The sequence below is a fragment of the Poecilia latipinna genome, unplaced genomic scaffold (genome assembly GCF_001443285.1).
Source record: "Poecilia latipinna isolate Pla-1442-1.1 unplaced genomic scaffold, P_latipinna-1.0 Scaffold1643, whole genome shotgun sequence".
Taxonomy (NCBI): domain Eukaryota; kingdom Metazoa; phylum Chordata; class Actinopteri; order Cyprinodontiformes; family Poeciliidae; genus Poecilia; species Poecilia latipinna.
In genome coordinates, this window is record NW_015114259.1 from 109,331 (window position 1) to 130,778 (window position 21,448).

At 38.3% G+C, this 21,448-nt stretch overlaps 1 protein-coding gene across 2 annotated transcripts; it reads left to right on the forward strand.

Moving 5' to 3' along the window:
- The first annotated feature begins 373 nt into the window (after positions 1-373).
- On the forward strand, positions 374-21,434 carry itga4 (integrin alpha 4). Of its 2 annotated transcripts, none has more exons than XM_015059629.1 (29): positions 374-722; positions 2,803-2,995; positions 3,672-3,787; positions 4,243-4,343; positions 5,612-5,744; positions 6,139-6,206; positions 6,574-6,706; positions 9,079-9,164; positions 9,313-9,378; positions 9,453-9,593; positions 9,715-9,823; positions 11,703-11,797; positions 12,457-12,547; positions 12,639-12,684; positions 12,770-12,924; positions 13,107-13,261; positions 13,385-13,537; positions 14,182-14,258; positions 14,982-15,120; positions 15,403-15,507; positions 16,093-16,169; positions 16,298-16,387; positions 16,513-16,600; positions 17,982-18,089; positions 18,251-18,376; positions 19,014-19,139; positions 19,793-19,888; positions 20,031-20,150; positions 20,319-21,434. In XM_015059629.1, the coding sequence occupies exons 2-29, from the start codon at positions 2,829-2,831 to the stop codon at positions 20,415-20,417; spliced, it is 3,066 nt and encodes a 1,021-aa protein (XP_014915115.1). In that variant the 5' UTR covers positions 374-722; positions 2,803-2,828; the 3' UTR covers positions 20,418-21,434. The 2 variants fall into 2 exon arrangements, with proteins under 2 accessions (XP_014915115.1, XP_014915116.1); XM_015059630.1 differs by having other exon boundaries at positions 15,406-15,507.
- The last annotated feature ends 14 nt before the right edge of the window (positions 21,435-21,448 follow it).

Here is a 21,448-nt window from a genome sequence, read left to right on the forward strand (position 1 = left end):
GGCCGGCTCTGGTCCCGTTGTCAGAAGTAAAAGTACCAAAGTAATTTAGCTCAGCTGGTTTAAACTTTATGTCAGACTGAACCTGTTAATGAGCTTTCCCACGACCGAAAAACCTGCTTGAAACTAGAACTAAAAGGAAGTGTTTTATTTTAAAATGCTTTTTACAGAAGGAAATCCCATTGATTTCGTTGTTTCTAAATCGGTCCTACTTTCGCTGAATACTTGTGCGTTGAGACGGTAAAATGGGATTAAAGTTCACTCCATTAACACCTGATAATAACTGCAGAGGAAGCACCGTTAAACCCGCGCGCTCTCACAAACACACACACACGCACAGCCGCGCGCTGTCCTCGCGCTCACTTTGGGCGGATGCTGGAGGAAACACCGTTAGACACATGGAGACAGAGGAAGGGTCTCAGACGACTCTCAGTCTCATTGAAACTCTGCTGAAACTCGAGTCTTTCGCGGTTCTTTGCATTCATTGAGGTTTAAGCTTTTTTCTTAAGTTATTTTTTTCACTTTTCTCTTCTTTTTCTGTAAAATCTCTGAAGCTCGTGCGCTGTCTCGAGGAGCAACAGGGAGTTTCAGCAACAGGGAGTTTCAGCAACAAGTCTCTGGCGCGATTGAGAGGAGTTTACCAGAGTCCCATTGAAGAACCAACGTGTCTATTTTTTAAAGCTCGTTCTGGATAGAAGCTTTTTTGGCTCTCAGCTGTCTGAGGGGTACGTATAACCTCCATGAGGTGTTCAAGACAGAAAATCAACAAGTGTCAGAGCTCGTTAATGTCCTTAATTTTAATTAATGATTTCCTTTCATATTGCTTATGTAAGAATCCAAGCAGGAATTGTTTCGGCTTTGGTATTTTTATTTGCTTTTTAAATAATTCCATGTGGAATTTTAAATAAATAAAGATTATGTGAATATGATAAAATACACCACAATATATTGGAGTTTAAGTATATTCATGTAGCGACCAAACACATTGAAAAGAAGCTTGCGGCAAGTTATCAACTTTAAAATATTTACTTTACTTAAAACAAAGAGGAAAGCATCAGCAAATTGCCATACATTCTTGATTTAATTATGCTAAAACTGTTTTAAGCAATAAAGAATATAAGAAGCTTTAAGCATTGTGACAGTCTAATATTTCACAAAATATGGCTTTAAGCTCACTTTTTTATGTGGAACCACTCCTTAAATGTAACAGGGGAAACAGGATACCATCTTTGTTTAGCAGCTTGTTTCATTGACACTTAGATTGTTCTGCTTATTAAAAAACGAGTCTTTGAGCATCACAGAAAAAAATGGGCATTTTCCTTGACCGAACCTGGGAACATTTTCTTGAATTGTGTGTAAAATGCGTGTCTGTAAGGTGAGGTGATCCAAATTCAGCAGGGATGAAGTGCGTGAGCCTCAGGGCTTATGTTGGAACAACCCTGTTCACAGCGGCGGTTTAAGAGGTGGGAGTTAACCGCAGCTCATTCCAGCCCCTCTTTTTACTTCCTACTTCTGTTTGGGGTTCCTCCTGACATCAGAAGGTCTCAGCCAAAATGTGGTCGTACGTTAAGACACTGGGGGGTAGCTGACATCCTGACATGCCATATTTCTTGCAACTGACTTGGATCTTTGGGAGTACTGGGCTATTTGTTCAACTTCTTAGTCTGCGCATGGATTAGATCATTATATTGAACCTCTTATACTTGACTGACAATTCACACTTGACTAACTATTCAAACTCTTTTAGTTTGTTTGATAAGTTAAAAAAGATTGTGTTTACTTTAGTTTCCTGCAGGATTTCCCCCAGAAACCCTGTCAAGCCAGGTAGTGGGGGCGCTACGGCAGTCCACCAGTAGTCCACTGTGTTTTTGTGTTAGAAAATGTTAACAGTTACAAAAAATTGTAAGGTGCACGAGCATGGATAATAATTTGGAAACAACAGCGTTTGAGGCTAACGGGTGCAGAAAGGGTGCAATTGGAGCACACCAATTGTGCTCTTTTCAGTGCGTCACCTATAAACCTAGCTTAATCCGTCTTTACTACCACTGTTACTGGTGACATAAAAACCCTATTTAAAATAAACAACACTTAGCCTGGTGGGGGGCTAAGTAAAGCCTGGTGGCCCGCCAGGCTTATAATACGCTGGGGGAAACCCTGTCATTTGCTTTAGTAACGCTTATCCTAAGCTGAGGAATATTTGTCGATATTTAGAGTTTAAATCTGATCTTATTCTACAATGAAAACCTTTATAATTTACAATCAACCTAAATTCCTAAATTTTATGTTATCTTGTACCTTTTATCTTTTTTTTAGATGGCGCTTTCATCTGATGGATGTTTCATACAGAAAGTTGATCATTTTGTAGCTAAACAGAGACGTTCCTTACCCATTTTGACAAGCAACAATTGACTTAAACTAACTTGTTTATGGTCTGCTCATGGTTTACTGTAAGAAATTGTGATCCTATGATTCCAAAAGTATCTTCTAGCAGGAGGTTTCTCTGTGTTATTTTTGCTTGTCAGTAATCATGATGTTTCATATAAAATAAATTAACTGGTCCAACAGGGATCAGAATCAGACTAAATGAAAGTATGATGCAGAAATAAATATTTTTTAATACTACCATCATTATTTGTGAAAATTAGTAACAAGAAATAAAAACAAACTCACATTGTTTTAGGTGGAAGCAAAGCTTGGGTATAAAATTGGGGTAAAAACTTATGAAGGGGTGAATTAACACACTATTTACAGGTTTTGTTATTTTCAAGATTCTGAAAGATCCTATCATCTTTTTCTGTCCTGCAGGTCGTCTGCACCCATCAGTGAACATCATGGGTGTCGTCTTCTGCCTGGTTCCAGTCCAGGTTCTGGTCCTGGTTCTGGTCTGTCCTGCTGCAGGTTATAATCTGGATCAGGAGCACAGCATGGTGTTCAAGGGCCCTCACTCCTCGATGTTTGGATACTCTGTGCTGCTGCATCGCCACAACTCTGAAAAATGGTGTGAATCTAGTCTCTGTTTTTATGTTACTCAGCTTCCATTTATCTCGTGTTGAACCATAATTGGTCCTTCAATGAAACTCCATTAATCTGTAGATTATCCTGCGTTAGTCTACTTGCAACTCGATCGATCAATGTTAGACATTTGTCTTGGATCTAATTCATTGTTATTCACGTATTAACCATCTGGTCATCCAAGCCTAAAATATTTTAATTCAAATATTGTTTCTTTGCACCCCAGATAAATTAGGCATTTATCTACTTTGGATTTATATAATCTTTTGTGCTTTTTTCTGTCCATTTATGTACTAAGCTGCTTCTAAAAGCTGCTTTTAGAATATATTGTTTGTAATGGTCTAACTGATTTTTATTTTGTCACTAAATATCATTATAGACAGTATTTGTGAATCATATATATTGTAGCTGTGATTAAACCAAACACTCTGCTGTTCCTACAAATATAGACATTTGTTTGGTTAAACGTCTTCAGTTAATGCAGTTCATTGGAGGTCCATCCATGCAAAGGCCTCTGTGTGAGCTGCTGCTGCACATTAATTAGTCTGTTTTTGGCAATAAAGAAAAGCTCTTTGAATCCTCACACACAGCTCACCATTCAGACTGAAATAAAAAAAAAAAAAACACTGACCCTGTCTTCATTTTCTCCCCGTCTAACTCAGGCTGCTAGTCGGAGCTCCAGTGGCTCACTCCTCTCATCAGCTGACTCAATCTCCAGGAGCCGTTTTTCGCTGCAACATTATGGATGAGAAGCGCCGATGTGATCGTCTTTCTGCTGGTCAGAGTTTGTTTATGCTGTGTTTTTACGAGCATCAATGAAACACATTTACTAGTGATATATGCACATGCCCTGATGTTACTAGGGGTGGCAGAGTAATTGACTGAAAATAGAAACACACATTGTTATTATCAATATATAATATAATATATATATACTATAATCTTCCCTTGACTTTTTGGTTTGTTGGATAAAATCCCTTTGAACTTAAATCTATTCACAAAGGTATGAGATGTGTGAATGACTATCAAACTGGAACAATAAAATGGTTTTATAGCTTTTGTAGAGTACTGCAAAGACGCAGGCCATGAGTAAACAGTGCATTCAAGTATACTAATACATTGACACTGACTTATTAACAACAAAAAGAGCTAATAAAAATCTACATGTTCTGACTGATTGAAAACAACATTCGCCATGTGGAAGTGGCAGTGAACTTTTGTATGTGTGTGCAGAAATTTCAAGTTGTGGGAAGACGTGTGAACCGGAGAGCGATCACCAGTGGCTGGGTGTTAGTTTGTCCAGACAACCTGGAGAAAATGGTGGACGTGTCCTGGTAATGCACAATTCATTATTTTAGCCCATTGTGACTGTTTTTTGACTTTTTCTCTGTTTATGAAGATGAAATAAAAAATGTTATTCCCAGTATGTTCCACGACAGAAAGAGGCTGAAAGATGAAAAAAGATGTTAAGACCTTTCTTTATGTGCACCACTGATCTTCCAGCTGTCACTGGCAGTCTTTCTCTCTCTCACCCTTTCACAGCCTGGATGAACTTTTTAACATATGGTAGAAAATAGCTTCCTTTTAGATAGCTTCTTACATATCTGTGCTCTCACACAGATAATGAAGCTATCTCCTTTAGTAACAACTTCCTCACCAAAAGGTGTATTTAGCTCTTAGATAAGATGCGTTCAATGATCATTTTTGCTCATTTTTGACCACCAGAAGGGCAATAAGTCTGAAAACAGGAAGGACTTCAGTTACCAGCTTCTCAGGATAAATATGATTTCTGCTCTTAATTTATTGATTGATGATTATATCTTCTGTTTACTTCTGAGATCTTAACACTGTAAAATGCCTGGACTGTCCAAACTAACAAGACTTGACACGTCCTATGTCTGCTGCATTTCTTGTGTTCCTAGTTTTTCTGCATGCCAGGAGGTGACCAAACATTTTCCAACACGTAGATTAGTTATAGACAATGTTGGCCTGCAGCTATCCTGCTAAATTTGCTTCCTGTTAGCACAGGAACACTCAAATAGCAGCAACGCCCAATGGAGAACACTTCCAAAAACATTTCCAATGACATAAACGCCCTCCAGTAATCTATAATTGTTCAAGTGGTCACTCAGGAACGTCTCAGAATAGTTTCCTTCTGATTCAGTACTTCTGAGGCTTTGACAAACGCAGTTGGTGAAGTTATTAACCAGAGTATGGAGCAACTGCACAACAAATAGCTAAATTTAAAACCATGAAGGCATTCATTAGTTGACAGATCAAGGAAAGCCTTCAACCATGTGATCATTTCTGTTGCAAAATTAATACAATCAATAAAAATACAGCTGGACTGAAATAACACTAAGCTATGGCAATATGGATGATAACAGGGTTCAAGATTTCTGTCACCATGGCGTCGTCCCGTATGTCTGTGGCCGGTTCGGATTTATTGCTTAGGTTAGTGTTTTCTGTCGCAATATCTCAGAGAAACAACGCAAGAACAGTCCATGACCATCTCAGTGAAATGTGTGACTGAGTAATAGTTCCTTGTCAGATGTTGTTTGTGAGTTTCAAGTGTTATATGTATGTATACGTGCGTGTTCAGGCATGTGCTCACCGCTGGAAGAACGTGTATTACTCAAGGAAAGACGGCCAGAACAACAAGCTTCCTTATGGCGCCTGTTTTCGCTATGAGAGTGACCTGGTATCCTACCAGCACTTTATCCCTTGCTACAAAGGTACACACACACACACACACACACACACACACACACACACACACACACACACACACACACACACACACATACCTACACACAAGTGTTTTATCCACAGCTACATGACTAGGTTGTCATGGTGTTGTGAGGGTTCTTGACCTTGCTTCCTCATCGAGACAAAGTCTGAGGATGAAACTCAGCTGTGAAATCCTATTGGATCAGGCACTTCCTTTTCTGCCTGAATTGTTTTTTTAAAGCGCCACAGTGACTTGATATTATGGTTCAAGATGAAGAAATCATAGGCATACCAAGAGATACAGATGTATGTATGAGTTTGGGTATGTGAAAGCAGCAGCTGTCCAGGAAAACATTTGGATATAATTCGCTCACCTCCACCTCTGTCCATCACTCACAGACCACCAGAGGAAGTTCGGTGAGGATTACGGGTCATGTCAGGCGGGCATTTCCAATTTCTTGACACAGGTCAGTAACAGACAGGCAACATGGTTTCTGAAATCTTTTTTTGTTCAGTGACAGAGAGAGTTGTTGCTAACAGGATCTGGCTGCTCCTGTTTTTTTTTTTTTTTTTTCCAGAAATCTGAAATCTAAAAATTGCCCAATTCCTGTTACTGGTTTATTTCTTATTACGTCTCTATTCATAATGACTCGTAGTTTTAAAAATAATCAGTTTGTCAGTTTAGTTTCTATTGATTGAAAAAAAGAGGAAATGTTTTCAACTTGTTTTATAAAACCTTATTTAGAAATTTATAGCTAATAAAAGACTGTCACAATCTACCGTAATCCAGATTTTAAAGTTTGCTGTGAGTCTTGAGTTTTCGTTCTCTCTTAGGAACTGATCATCGTAGGAGCTCCAGGATCTTCTTACTGGACCGGCTCGGTTGTGGTCTACAACACCTCCAGCAACTCGATGTCGGTGTATCAGGATGACGAGACAGGAGCTGTCAGCTATGGGAGCTACCTGGGTAACACTTGATCCTTATCCTGCACAGTCAGCATAAACCATAAACTACAGCTGTGTTTTATTTAGTCAGATTTAGATTTAACCGTCCTGATGCTCTGATATACAGTTCAAGCAAGCTGGATCTCTTCATATCTTTACATTTTAAGCAGTGACACCCTGCTGAAAACACATTCAAATACCTTTTGCATGTTTTTCAAAGTCTTTGGTGTCTTTTCTGTATGCTTTCTTCAGTTCTATATATTCCACCTCCATTATTTTTGATCCAAACATCTTCATCAGGAACCAGAACAAACCTGTCTATTGTCAGCTATATTTTATAAACCTCAATTTCTGTGGCGTAAATATGCACAAATGTATTTTAGCAAGTGTAGTTCTTGTGTTTAAAAGCCATCTATGTGTACTGTTACTTCAGGATTCATTGTAAGTTAGAAATACTGCTAAAGTGGGAGGACATGCTGAGCAGAAAGAGGATTTTGTCCACCTGTCTCTTATCTCTGGTTCAGTTAGCTATGCCACGTTTCATTTGGCTTTTCAAACACACATTTTAGATACAGCGGAAGAAGGGAGGGTTCAGTCGCTCCGTTTGTTTTTATCCTCATGCTTAAAATGTTCATATTTGCGAGATACACCTAAGACCATGTTAAATGTATGTGTCTGGAAGATTAGCTTAGGTAGACATTTATGTTTGAATTTTCCCTGATATCAAGGTGGACACTGAATGTATCTATCGACTCTCACAATGCTGAGCAGGAAATCAATTGAAAAGGTGTGATGTTCAGAGAGAAACACATACGCAGAAGGAAATGAGTTTTATCACGTTTAACCACCAATCTTGTTTACTACACAAAGAAACCTGTTCAGTTTGGTTAAAGGTTATTTCCAAAAGGCATTTCTAATCTGAGGAATGAACATCGTCGTATTGTAATTTACTGATTAAGGCTGTATGTCACATTACAGTCTTGGTGCTTTGTTGTAAATGTGCAGTTATTGATAGAATCGTTTTAAGTTTGAGGGTCTTACCTATTTCGTAATTATCCAAGTTTTTTTTTTTTGGATACAATTATCCTAAAAGAAATTGTGTCCTGAATCTGTGCTGTGTGTTCTTTATAGTTGAGTTTAGATTTAGGTATTTGTTTGGATCTGGTGAGACCAGATCCTTTAGACCAAGGGTGTCAAACTCGTTTTCATTTTGGGCCACATCAAAAATATGAATGTTCTTAAAGGGCCTGTTGTGTCAAAAACATATTGATAAAACCAATTAAACTGTAAAAATATCAATAAGTGGCTGCTCCTCTGGGATTTGTTTTAGTTTTCTTTTTTGAAATCAAAATTACAGATTTTGTGGCGAATATTTAGAAATGTTCATAAGGAATTTTGACAATATTTGCGGTAATGTATGATGTTAAATGTGACTCTTTACCACTCAGAGTCGATGTTTTTGACCAATTTTGAGAAAATTTGGAGTAAAATCAGAAAAAAAGGAAATTTTTTGATTTTGTGTGAATTTCACAGATTTGTGAAAAGCTGGAAGGACTCATGTAATTTTGAGTCTAGAGGGCCACATAAAAAGCTACGGTGGGCCATATTTAGCCCCCGGGCCTTGAGTTTGACACCTCGGCTTTATACACTAAAGCATAAGAATTGCCAGAGGGTGTGCTTTCTTTTTTATCATCTCTATTTTGTGAGTTTTAATGTCACCTTGTCACAAATGCATTGCGTCATTCCCATTGCCTTTAAACCAAAGATACATCATGCTAAATGTCACATGCAGGTCTTTTATTCTGATCAAGCAACCTACACAACATTATTTATTCACAGACAGAAGACAACCCAACTATTATACACCCACCCTCTTAGACGTTTAGTGTAGATTTAAATACAAGGGGAAATATATAATAATACATCCTACAATGACTTGATTATCTAGTAAAGGCAGTATTGGTATTGGCGTGTGGGGTTTAACCTTGTGGCTCCCAACATCAACCTCAACTCATCGAACCACGAAAGGTGACGAAACCATTTTCTCCCTAAACAGGAAGTGGTTTTGTGTGAGTGGGGCTGTGGAGTCAGCAGCAGTGGCAGCATTGCACAAATACATTTACTTCCTTTAAAATCATCAACAACAAAACCTGAGAAATGATTTTTATGCTGGAGATGCTGGTGCGACTGAACTGGCTATTAAAATGAAATGTTTGACTGAAATGTCAGCCGGGTGTTGGATTATAAACTCAGTGTAACTACTTCTATTGTTGATATTAATTTCATGTAATATGTTTTATCCTCAGTCGCCTATGAGAGCAAATATGATGTTCAGTACTTGTCCATAAACTGTAATAGGTATTGGTTTGTTAACAGTGCATTCTGATGCTTCAGGTTACGCTGTAGGAGCCGGTCACTTCCAGAGTCCCTCTTCCATAGAGGTGGTGGGTGGAGCTCCACAGTACAATCAGAAGGGCAAGGTAGGACCAGGAGACTTATTTATGTACAATTTTACTTCACGTACTCAACCCTAATGCAAATATCTGCTTTGTTTTTGTAACTGGTTGAGTTTCTTGAAGTTGTCGCCTGCATCGACGGTTGAACTCAGTCTGTGTTTGCACATTTCAGGCCTTCATCTTCTCAACAGAGAACAGCAAAATGCTGCAGGTGGTTTCAGAAGTTACTGGACATGAAGTGAGCCTTTCTTTTCATCATCAAGTTGGAGCAATGCACCACATTTTTCGTCTAAAAGCTGGGTCTCTTTCCAGCTGGGGTCTTATTTCGGCTCCAGTCTTTGTGTGGTGGATCTGAATGCTGATGGTTTGTCGGACCTGCTGGTTGGTGCTCCCATGGCAACAGGGACCTCCAGGGAGGAGGGAAGAGTTCATGTGTACATCAATCAGGGGGAGGTAGGAACATTCATCCATCTATCCAAGTAATATTTCTAGTTTCTTTCAAAACTTGGCTGAAAATATTAAGCAATTTGAGATGCAAAATATTGAATATTGAATATACTGAAATCTCACAAAGGCGCAGCTGAAGGAGGCGGAGTTTAAGCTGACTGGCAGCGATGCGTATGCGGCACGGTTTGGAGAGACCATTGCTGACCTTGGAGACCTGGATGATGATGGCTATCCAGGTAGGAACCACACCTGCACAGCCTAAAGAGACTGTGACAATGACAAATAATACTATTGACTCTAATAATGTTACTTCCATTTTCAATTAATTATATCGTAGCTTTATCATATTGTATCAATTATTGAAATAATCGTCAGTTAATTTAGTAATGGATTTATTTTTAACTGGAGTATGCTACTCTAAAATATGGCATTTTCTGGGGAAAAAATTGTTTTATCTTCACCTGTTTCAGATTCTGTAAGATTTTTCTATTGAGTTCCTTTTACTATCCAATTATTAATTGGCTAATTGAAAATATAGTCACCAGTTTAGCCCAACCCTGTACTGATGTGAAGTCAAGCAGATAGGACATATTCAAGTATTTATTTAGCTGCAAATGCATCCTTTACAATGTTATTGCGTTTAAGGCAAATTAAGTATTTGTTTATTTGAAATTTTTACGTTTCATTATTGCGAAAAATAAGCTCAAGTGGTTAAATGAAAACTCTGCAGAATGTGCCTTTTCTTTTATCTGTTTAATTGATTGCTTGTCAGAATAATTGATGACTAAAATAATGGCTAGTTGCAGCCCTAGTCCCCTTCTATGTAAAAGCTCAAGTGAAGAAGCTGTGGGTGGATTTGTTTTGCTCCAGGGCACCTCAGCAGTTGTAACTAGGAAGAGCTAAGAGCTGATTTTCTCCTTTCTGCTCTGATCTCCTGCCTCTCTGCCCCTTTATCAAATACCACCACCGTTTTTCAGTGGCATTCTGGGCTAAACAACCCCAGGGCCACAGCCATCCCCCTCAGCGCCTGTTGTCACTTTCTGATAACAGAGCGCCATCCTGCCTTTAACACATTGCTCCTACACACACGTATACAACACAGCCCCCTCACCATCTGTGTGTGCGTGTGCGTCTTGGTGTGTGTGAGGGGTGGAGTGTGTTATTAAGTTCATTAAACTGTAATGACAAACTGTTGCTGCTCTGTAAATGAACATGCCCTGTAATCTGCCACTGCGAGATAAAAAGCTACGTGTGAGTGCTTGTATTTGTCACATTGTGGAGACGTACACATTTACCCACTAACATGTGGGGCCTGCGAGGAGACGAGTACTTTGAGTGGGTTTAAAATTAGGCTGAAATTCATTGGAGTTGTAGTTAGGATTAGAGCTAAGTTGGTGTTTTCAGGAAATTAACGTGGTTCAATAAGTCAAGCTAGTGTTTATTCTGGGGATTGAATATTTGCTAAGTGAATCTTTGCGTTTCAGTTTCAGTGTGCTTCTGGAAAAAAAGAAAAGTTAAAGGCTTCTTTCAAAGAACCGAGGTTAAACATTAAAAGATAAGACTGTTTTTCTTCCCATGTTCACATACAGCGTTTTAGACAAATGTCCACAACCTTTAAAGTTTTTGACATTTTGTCATGCTGCAATCACAAATGACATTTCCTGTAGTACAATAACAATAATAAATGCATAATTATGAAGTGGAAAGAAATAGAAGCTTACTCTAAAAGACCAGCAGCTGTAATTTTATCTAACAGGAAAATTAATACAGGTAAAAAGATTTGAATATTTTTTTCAAATAGTTGGACTTCATGTTTGTCTGCAACAAGCTTAACTTTAGCTGTAATGACGTTGAAAAAACAATTACACAGGAAATATCACAGAATGCTTTACTTAAACAGTAGTATAGTTTTTAAAAGCCAAATCTTATGGCTATTTTAAGAGGTAATCTGTTGGTAAAGTTCTCCAACATAAAAATATACATTGCAAGGCAGAACATTTTTAAATAAAGAGCAACATACATTGCTTTCTGTGTGACTGTAAAAAAGACAAACAAAAGAGTGGAAGAAGAAGTCCTCACAGAAACAGTAAAACCAGCTTGTGTGTGTGGTTGTAGATGTGGCTGTTGGCGCTCCACAGGAAGACGACCTCAGAGGCGCCGTCTACATCTACAATGGCAGGAAGGAGGGTATTTCACCAAAACCATCACAGGTACAAACATCAACACAGAGCCAGAGGCGCCTGCATGATGGCTGCGAAGCTCAGTGTGCAAGCAATTCAGAGTAGAGCGCGTCGCAATGAGCAATTCATCAGCTGATTCCATGATGAATTGAAATGACGTAGATCATTTTCATACTGAGGCTGGTTTTTTTTGTCATCATCATCCGTTTTGTATCTGGTTTTGGTTGTGTGTGTTTTTTATTTCCACTTTATTTACCGTTGTTGATTGGTGTGTTTTCTTTTAGAAATTTAAAATGTCTTCCAGTGTGTTCTGTATAAAATTTAAATGAATTAGTCTTCTAGAGGGCGGACTTGCGTTATCAATATTTTACTTGAAAATGGTCTCAAAATATTAAACGATATTATTGTTTATCGCAATAATTTCTGGGAGAATTTATCGCCCAGTAAACTTTGTTATTATTGAGTCAGACCTGGTACTTACTAGTGAGACATTAAGATTACTTTAATTATTTAGAAACACACTTTAATGTGTTTAAATCAATAATACCTAACAAAATTTGTTTTATATGTTACTCTGAGAGTTTTTTCAGTTTCTCTTTTGGTGACTCATGGATAAAGAAGTAATTTTGAGTTTCATTGTGTATTATATGAAGTAATACTTTGACTTGATTTCCACTTTGTGACCTCAGAGGATTACAGGGTCATCCCTGGGCCATGACCTGAAGATGTTTGGACAATCGCTGAACTCTGGGATTGACATCGATGATAACGGCTACAACGGTAAAGGATCCCATGTGTCCATATCCGCCACATTGTCCTGTGCTGTTCTCACCGGATCAGTGCTGAATGTGGATAAATTGTGTCTCTACAGACGTGGCGGTGGGAGCTTTCCTTTCAGACTCAGCTGTGGTTCTCAGGTAAACTCATAAAAATACTTTATGTTTGACCAAAACATTTTCTCTTTATGGTTTGAATAAGTTTCGTTCTGGTTCTACCCCACAGGACCCGTCCAGTGGTTCAAGTGAAAGCTTCTCTGATTCTGCCTGAGCATATTGACCAGCAGGGGGCGCAATGCCAAGATCACAAGACTCAGACCGTCTGCATCAACGTTACGATCTGCTTCAGTGTCACATTTAAACACCACAGAGGGGCAATAGGTACATTAAAGAAGTAAAGAAAACTGTGTAATGTTTTAAGTCTTTAAAGTCCATTTTACTATTTTTCATATATATTACATTCATAAAAAAATACTATTAGCTTCAATGTTTAAGAATTAAATCTGTAATAGTACTTAACTTTGACTTACTTATGTGGAAGATTTCCCCTCTTTCTTCCCCAGAGCTTCAGTATAATTTAACCTCCGACCTCCTCCATAAACCATCGTTCCCTCATCGTTTCTATTTCCACGGCAACGGATCATCGAACAGCACGAGGGGTCATATGAAGGCACGACACGGCCATCCCAGCTGTGCAACACATGTGGCTTACCAAAGGGTAAAACTCTAAGACTCAAAAAGCACACAAAAAAAAGAAAAACATGCTGATTCCCGACTAGATCAGCAGTGGAGATGTTGAGTGTTTTTATTTCACTGCCGCGTGTCTTTTCCTCATCTACAGAAAGACGTTAAAGACATCTATACCCCAGTTCAGTTTGAAGTTTCCTATGGCCTCAGTGAAAAGAGGAGCCACAAAACCCCGTCCAGAAAATTAGCATTCATAAAACCCATTCTGCAGCACAGCGCAGGACATCATAACACCATCACCAATCAGGTATCAATCTGTGTCACATAGTAAGTTCAGTGTTTCATTTGCAAAATAACAAAATATTACTTCATAATGGATTTAATTTTATATATAAGTTGGATTATTACAAGTGTATTTTTTTTAAATTTAGGCTTCTTTGTGGTAAAATGAGTGATCAACAATTTATTAACATGGACTTTGTTCTGTGCCCTTCAAAATAAAAGCCTCTTATAGATTAGTATTTCCGTTCTCTACTCAGAAATACAATATATTATAACAATAATATTAAAATATAAATACAAAATACTACTTTGAATAACCCAGTTCATTAGATAAACTGATTTAAAGGGGAGAAAATAGCTGCTTTAAAGTCAGATACCTAACAGCGAACCCTGCTGCTAATCCAGATGTGTTTACAGCTGCAGCGCCTGCAGCACATTAGCCAACATCCGGCTCCTGTGTTTCACAAAAACAGAGCAGAAAAACAGTTAAGAGAGAGGAATTCACAGCTGGAGTGAGTCATGAGATCATTATTATAAATCATCTGTAACTGCAGGGGTCAGAAGTCAGGGGTCACAGGAGCTGTTGTAAGATCATCAGTGACTTCTGCTTTCATTCATTGTTGCTGGTGTCATAAACAGTATGCTTCTCTATTTCTTTCTCTCCGTCAGACTCGGTTTGCTCGCTCTTGCTCTATGGCGAACTGTTCGACTAACATGCAGCTGTCGAGTGAACTAGTGCTGCCACAGTAAGAACATGAGCACACACACATGAAACAGGCACAACACGTACTCTGTGTAACTCGGAAAGAGAAAGACAGAGGAGGAAACTAAAACCAAAAGTGACAGCGCAGTTGAAAACACCTCACAAGTCGCTGTGCTTCAAATAAGACTTCAAAAGATGAGCTCTTCCTCTCTGTAATAATAATAATAATAATTAAAAAAAAACATGGATGTTTTCCCCCTGTAAACACATGATGATAATTAGTTGCAGGGCAACAGAGAACAAACATGGTCTCTGTTTTTAGAGTTCACTGCTTGCACTGAACTCTAAAAGCTGCCAGCATTTTAATCTGCATATTTAAATACCTCTTATTCTCTCCCTCCATTATCTCAAGTTATATCTAGATGGAGATGAGCTGGTATTTCTCATCTGCACTCACTTTTGCAACGCTGAGCTAATTAAATGTACAGATATTCTACACTGTGAAAAGGGGATTACCATCAACAAGAATGGTGGCGTTTATCAGCAGATTAAGAGACGGAGGGAGGAAGCAGCACAGTGGAAACGAGATTCAAGATAACGAGACCATCCAGATTCAATTAGCGGATTCACCACAGGCTGATTTCATACAGATGATGAAAATAAGATACCATGTTGAAGAATTAAGTCATCACACAGGAACTGAATGTTATTTATAAGTGGAACTCCAACATTGATATTTGTTGTTGATCTTGTTGCTTGTCTGCAGACAGCAGAAGTTCTTTGCTCTCGGTTCGGGACAAATCGTCCTGAAAACCTCCCTGCTGAACTCCGGAGACGATGCCTTCCTGCCTCGAGTGACACTGAGATTCCCAAACAACATCCACTACATCAAAGTGCTGCATAATGTGAGTTTACGTCATACAGAGAGAGGAAGAAACCATCGTTTGGTTTTACTAATTAAGGTCTCAGTTCTGGCAAATTTTTGATGTTTCCACATTGGAAGATTTAACCTCTCATGTGGAAGAAAGCAAAAGTAATTGCTGATCTGGAACCAGGCTCATTACATTCTGTAAATCCCCACTTTAGTATGCTTCACACCAAACGAAAAACCAAATATCTCTGCTTTAACCCTATAACTACTTAGACTTAGATACCCTCTAAAATCTACTTATTTGTTTCCGTATGAGCAGGAGGCCAACGTCATCAGTTGTGATGTCACTGAGGAAGTGAACACTACAGACGTGAAGGTGGACTGCAGAATCACCAGCCTCGTCCTCCCAGCCCTATCTCAGGTAATCGCACTGTTACTCGTCCCGCTGTGCATAACAACGCCTTGGTTTACCACTTTCACAACAGCTGCGCTCCTACGATGGGCCCCCTTGCAAAAGTATTCATTCCCCTTTGAGTTTTTAAGCACTTTGGCCACAAACATGTCAGAAAACCGCAAGGAAGCCCTGTTAGACACAAGCCATGTGAAAGAAGATGCTCTGGGCAGATTGGAATGAAATGTAATCAAATAATTCACTCAAAGACTAAATTATAAAAATCATTCTTTAAGAGTATAAATGTTAACGTCAAAAGCAAAAAGGTCACAGATTATGCTTTTTTTCCCCACCACATTGATTGTTCACTGTCTGGTAACTATGATTGTGAACTTGTGGAGTTGTTATTGCTCCTTAGCCTACTGGCTCAGAACATCCCGCAGTTCAAAGGTCAAACCAAGAGACTCCTCCAGTCACAGCTCTATTTCAGAGCAAAGAAAAAAACAATTAGTTGAAATGTTAAAGGATTTGGAACATTCCAGAAATTTGCAGAAAGTTGCATTAAGACAAGTATGAAGCTGTAATGTAACCTTTTTTTTTCTTTTTTTTTTGCAGGTGAATATCAGTTTTCTGTTGGATGTCAGTCAGAACAGCACGCCTGGCGACATTCACATTAACATCAACACCAGCAGGTAATGACCTCACCGTCATCCCCGATGTCATCTCTGAAGCTTAGCTATAAAGCAGTGATCCTACAGAAGAGATGTCTTCAGGTTACTACAGATAAAATCCATTAAAAGGCGTGTTTTTTCATTTGCAGTGATAATTACGAGACGGATGAGTTTCTCCGAGATAACACCATGACGCTTGTTCTTCCTCTGAAACATGGAGTTGGTATCAACATCCACGGGTCAGTCAAATTTAGCTACATTACAGCTGAAATAAAAGGAGAGAGATGAAAATGTACAAAATTGTAAGTAGGAAAACATTAGAGATGCTTCAGAGCCAGCTGAATGTCCTTCTTTGTGTTTACAGTTTTGTGACTCCAAAGTCTTTTGTGTTTGACGATGAAGACTTGATTCCAGCTGATTGCTACCCTGAAAAATTCAACTACACATTTAAGGTAGGTTCAGATGTTTCTTTAGGTGTGTTCAGTAGCTACAGGTGAAATAGCATCAAATGTTCCTCCTATTTTAGTCATTTATTTCGTATTTATTTCACTTAGCTTTGATGATTGTGGTTTACAGCTAATGGCAACAGAAAATTCAGCTTCTCCAAAGATCAGATGTTACATTTCTTCTTTAGCAATTTTTAAATCTGCTCTTAAGACTTACCTTTTTCGGTTGGCCTTTGATTCAGTTTGAGCTGCTGCTTTCCTGTATTTATCTGGGTATGTTTATGTATTGTATAGGGTGTTTTAAGTCACTGTATTGTTGGTTATAGTGTGTTTTAATTTTGATTTTTATTTGATTAATTTTGTGATTGTACAGCACTTTGGTCAGTGGTACTGTTTTAAAGTGCTATATAAATAAACTTGCCTTGCCTTGCCTAATAAAAACTGATTTTTGAAGCTAAAAGCTAATATTGTTGTCTATGCGATTATAGAACATCAACTTGACATTTATCTAAGCCGTTGCATTTTCTGTGTAAAGCCTTTATTAAACCAGGATAGAGGTGATTTTAGGAGAAAAACTACTGGACTGGCAAATTACTTTTCTTAGTTGTTGTTTTTTTTTTCATCACAAATAGTATTAAAATTGTCTGAGAAATTAACTTATGGTTTTCATTCCCTTTGACATATTCTTCAAAAATAAATGCTTGAAATGTGTAACTGTGTAACTGTGTAATGAATCTGCGGTATATAGAGTATGAGTCTGGCTTTTTGCCCTAAATTACTCAAATTGATATTTTGATTATATTTTCATATTGAGACGGACATCTTGTACTTGCGACTGATTAAGATCTCTCTCAATTAGGCTCCAAAATAACGGAAGTGTTTGTGTTTGTCCTTCTTTTCACAATACTGTGAAAATATAACATGATGTGTTTTCCTAATATTGCCAGCCCTCATTGATCTTATTAATCTAAAATTCAATTTATCTGTGTCTTCACTGTGAAGACACAGCACCTGAGGACAAAAATATTTGTCATTAGATGTTTTCCTGACAACATTTTACTACTCAGTATAAACCATTTTTCACACCTGTTTGGCACTTTACAGCTATGACACGCACACAGCAAATACAGCGAAGTGTCATGGTGGAACAAGTGTGGTTACACCAGTGTGTTGCATGCAGAGCCATATTTAGATCAAATCATTATTAAACCATAAACCACCATCATTTCATACTCATACCAACTGTAAACAAATAGCTGCCAGTCTGTAAAGCTGCTGAAAAACAAACCTGATCAAATTATTATCGTTATTTCTTCTACTAGGCCTTTGAAATCTCTTAAGCTGAACTTGAATCTTTTGGGTTGTCTGTCATTTTGTTTTCGTGCAGGTGTTAAACTCTGGACCCAGCAAGGCGTTGAACACCGTGGTTCAGATTGCGCTGCCAAAAATCCTGGCGCCGTACCCACACAGACTGCTTCAGCTCATCGACTGGAAGGTAAAAACAGCATTAGGATCCAAGTTTCTATCACCCCTAATGCCGAGGAAAGCTAGACGATTGTTAGCTGTACCTAGCGGTAGCACTAGTAGACACTATGTGTTTACGACATTTTGGAAAGGATCTTCCATAATAACGTAATTTTTTGCCTCTTTCTTCAGTCATCACATGGTTCGTGCTCAATAAGTGACAAAACGATTTCAGTCAATGAGGATTGCAACGTTCCTCAGGCTTCATTCATCAAACAGATAATTTTCTTCTTCTCTCCCACCACCACCCGCACAATGGTAAGACGATCTTTTTCTTCTCAGAAATATGTGATATACATAGCAGCTCATCAGCCAAGGTTACATGAATGTTTAAATGTTAAAGTCACGGTGGCCCCAAAGAAAACGGCAGGTCATAAATAAAGTAGGATTAGAAATGCATCAATCAGAATTTGAGGAGCTGCTTATCTACTGATTTCAGGTGACTCAAATATCTTTTTAGCAGCTATGATATCTGATTATATTAATTTTTTCAACTTTTTCAAATCAGACTTTAAACTACCTTTCCAATGTTAAAAATTGGAAATCATTTGTGACCATCAATTTATGTAAAAAATTAAAAACTTGTAAAGCAAAACAGAATATTTCTACATTTTTATTTTTAAAGTATTACTGACATATTTCTGTATTTTTCTCCCTTGTAGCCTGAGTGAACCACAGACATGTTGCAAAATACAGGTTCCTCTTAACCTTTTGTGCCTCCCCTGACATCTATTTTAAACGTTTCACTAATAATGAGAACATTGAGTCTTCCCCTAGTATCAGCATAAACAGTGAAAGGTGTTTGTGAATTACTTAGTCGTGAATTACTGCTCCCCTATGCAGATGACAAACTGACTTTCATTGGTAAAACTATTTCACATGTGTGTTTGTGTAGTTCTGTGGCCGCGTCGATAATCTGTGTGAGCAGCTGGTGTGTCGTCTTGGTAACCTGGATGCGGGCAGAGATGCTACCATCCAGCTGGAGATCAGCCTGAATCCTGCTGTGCTGCTGCAAGCACCGGTAACCAGTTCAGATGATCTTACTATATAAGTTCAATGTTTCCTTCTTTTCTTTTTGTTTTATGAAGTAACTGCAGACTATTTGCTTATTCCAACAGCAGACCAACATGTGGTTAAACTGACATTCATTAATTTAGGGATGTTTAATTGTGCCTCAAGACCTTTAAACATGAAAGATATACTTAATTAAAAAGTATTAGTTTGTGAAAATAATTATTGCATATGCTGCAAAACACAAAATCTTACTAAGTATTTTTTATCCAGTTTCTAGTGCAAATACATAAGTGCACTTGAAATAAGTCAAAACTAACTTACAAGTAATGTTTCAGCAAGATATACAAGCTTGTTTTACGTCAGTAAGTCCTTAAAATTGATGAAAAAGGTCTAGTTATAAGTGTAACAATCTATCTTTATTTTATCAATCAAAACAAGGAATTATTAACTTTAAACAAGCTCATATTTCCTGCTGAAAGGTTTTGTCTTATTTCAAGTGAACTAAGATATTTGCGCTGGACCAGAAATATTTGGCAAGATTTAATGTTTTTGCTGCATATCTGCAAAAACTGAACTAAACTGCTTTGGTTTAATCAGTTTCTGCTGATATATCAGCAGGCTGCTCTCCTTGTTACAAATAAACGCTGCTTTCTATCTCAGGGCCGTCATCATGTTATGATGTTGGAGAGCACAGCAACTGTGTTGTCGCCCAGAGAAGATGCTCACACTGTCCTAATCAAGGATCAACCTGCACTGGTAAAATACCTGAAAACCATAGACCCGAGTCCAATGCTGAATACTGTGTGTCTATATAAACAAGGCTTTGTTAAGGCGCTGCATTTTTTCCCAAATCCTTTAACAACAGGTCAGGTTGTTAAAAAGTGTTAATAATTTCCAGGTGGTGGTGGAAGCTGTTTTTTCCCAGAAACCCTCAATGGCTGTGAAGATTTTCATCATCGCCGTCAGTTTAGTTTTAGGACTGACCATCTTGACCGCTCTCATCTGGTGTTTGTGGAAGGTAACTGGCTCATTTTAAACACCCAGTATAGATTTTTAATGAGGAAACATATATTTACAGTGTTTGCTGTTATTTTAAGGGTATACAATCTCTTAAAATTCTGCATAACAAAGTAAAAACTAATAGGGACCATTTGTTTTAAATCTTTATTCCCTGTCTGATTTACAGTGTGGCTTCTTTAAGAGGAACTTCAAGAAGCAGGAGGAGTTAAACAGAGACAGCTGGGACTATGTTCCCAAACTTAACAAGAGGGAGAGCTCTATTTAAACTCATCTGCTGCCTCTCGCTGTGACGTTGGGGCATCAGCAGCGACGTCACAAAGTTCACACCAAAGCTGTGCAGAAACTTTGCAGCCATGACGGATGAGGATGAAAGCATCCTGAAAGCACCTGAACCGATAAACCAAATGTGCCTTCACAAAGGAGAGACTGAGGAAGACCGCAGCGATGGATGGATGGATGGATGGATGGATGGATGGATGGATGGATGGATGGATGGATGGATGGATGGATGGATGGATGGATGGATGGAACAGCTTCCTGTGTTGTGGACGAACACTGAAGAAGAACCAAACCAAGTGACTTTCTGAAGATCTCAGGGGATTGGAGACCTTGCTCCTGATTGGTTCATACCTTTGGAATAAAGTTCCTTCATTTTGTTTACCTGCTGGTCAGCAGAGACGGAGCACGGACTCACTGGTTGCGTCATCCAACAGCTGCAGTCGACACTGGACTGCAGCGGGCTGCAGGAGTATGCAGGAAAAGGGAAGCAACACAAATTTTGTGTTCTGAAAGCGGGACACAGATAAAAAAAATGCTGGGAAATGGGATACAATGCTGCTTCTTCTTTTTTTATTTTTGCTGTTTTCCCTTTTGTCACTGGTATGCTTGCATCTGCTCCTTTGGCAGAATTTTGTGGCACGTCTAGATAACGAAGTAAATCCACATACTTTCATTGTTCACCTAGGAAAAAAGTTGTCTTGGCAATGCCGACAACCAACCAAGTAAAGCATCCTGTCTCTCAGATGTGTTGGGGGAAAAAAAAATCAGCATTAAAGAAAATACTTCTGGGTCTTTTGCTACCTGTGAGGATAAACTCACAGGTAGCAAAAATGAAACAGATGCAGGTATTTTGTAAGATGGTGCTAAGAGATCACAGGAGTTCAATGTCTTATGAAGCCTTTATTAGAAACAATTATGAGCTAGCCATATGACAAAATATTTTATTAATTTAACTTAATTTATATAATATTTTACAAGTTACAATGTGTTGAAATGAAATTAAAATGCATAATGAAA

Bases quoted from the DNA above. Each gene is read 5' to 3' on its own strand.
- itga4 (XM_015059629.1), top strand. From the start codon at position 2,829: ATGGGTGTCGTCTTCTGCCTGGTTCCAGTCCAGGTTCTGGTCCTGGTT. The intron at 4,344-5,611 runs GTAATGCACAAT...GTGCGTGTTCAG, and splicing joins AAAATGGTGGACGTGTCCTG to GCATGTGCTCACCGCTGGAA. The intron at 13,262-13,384 runs GTAAAACTCTAA...CCTCATCTACAG, and splicing joins CACATGTGGCTTACCAAAGG to AAAGACGTTAAAGACATCTA.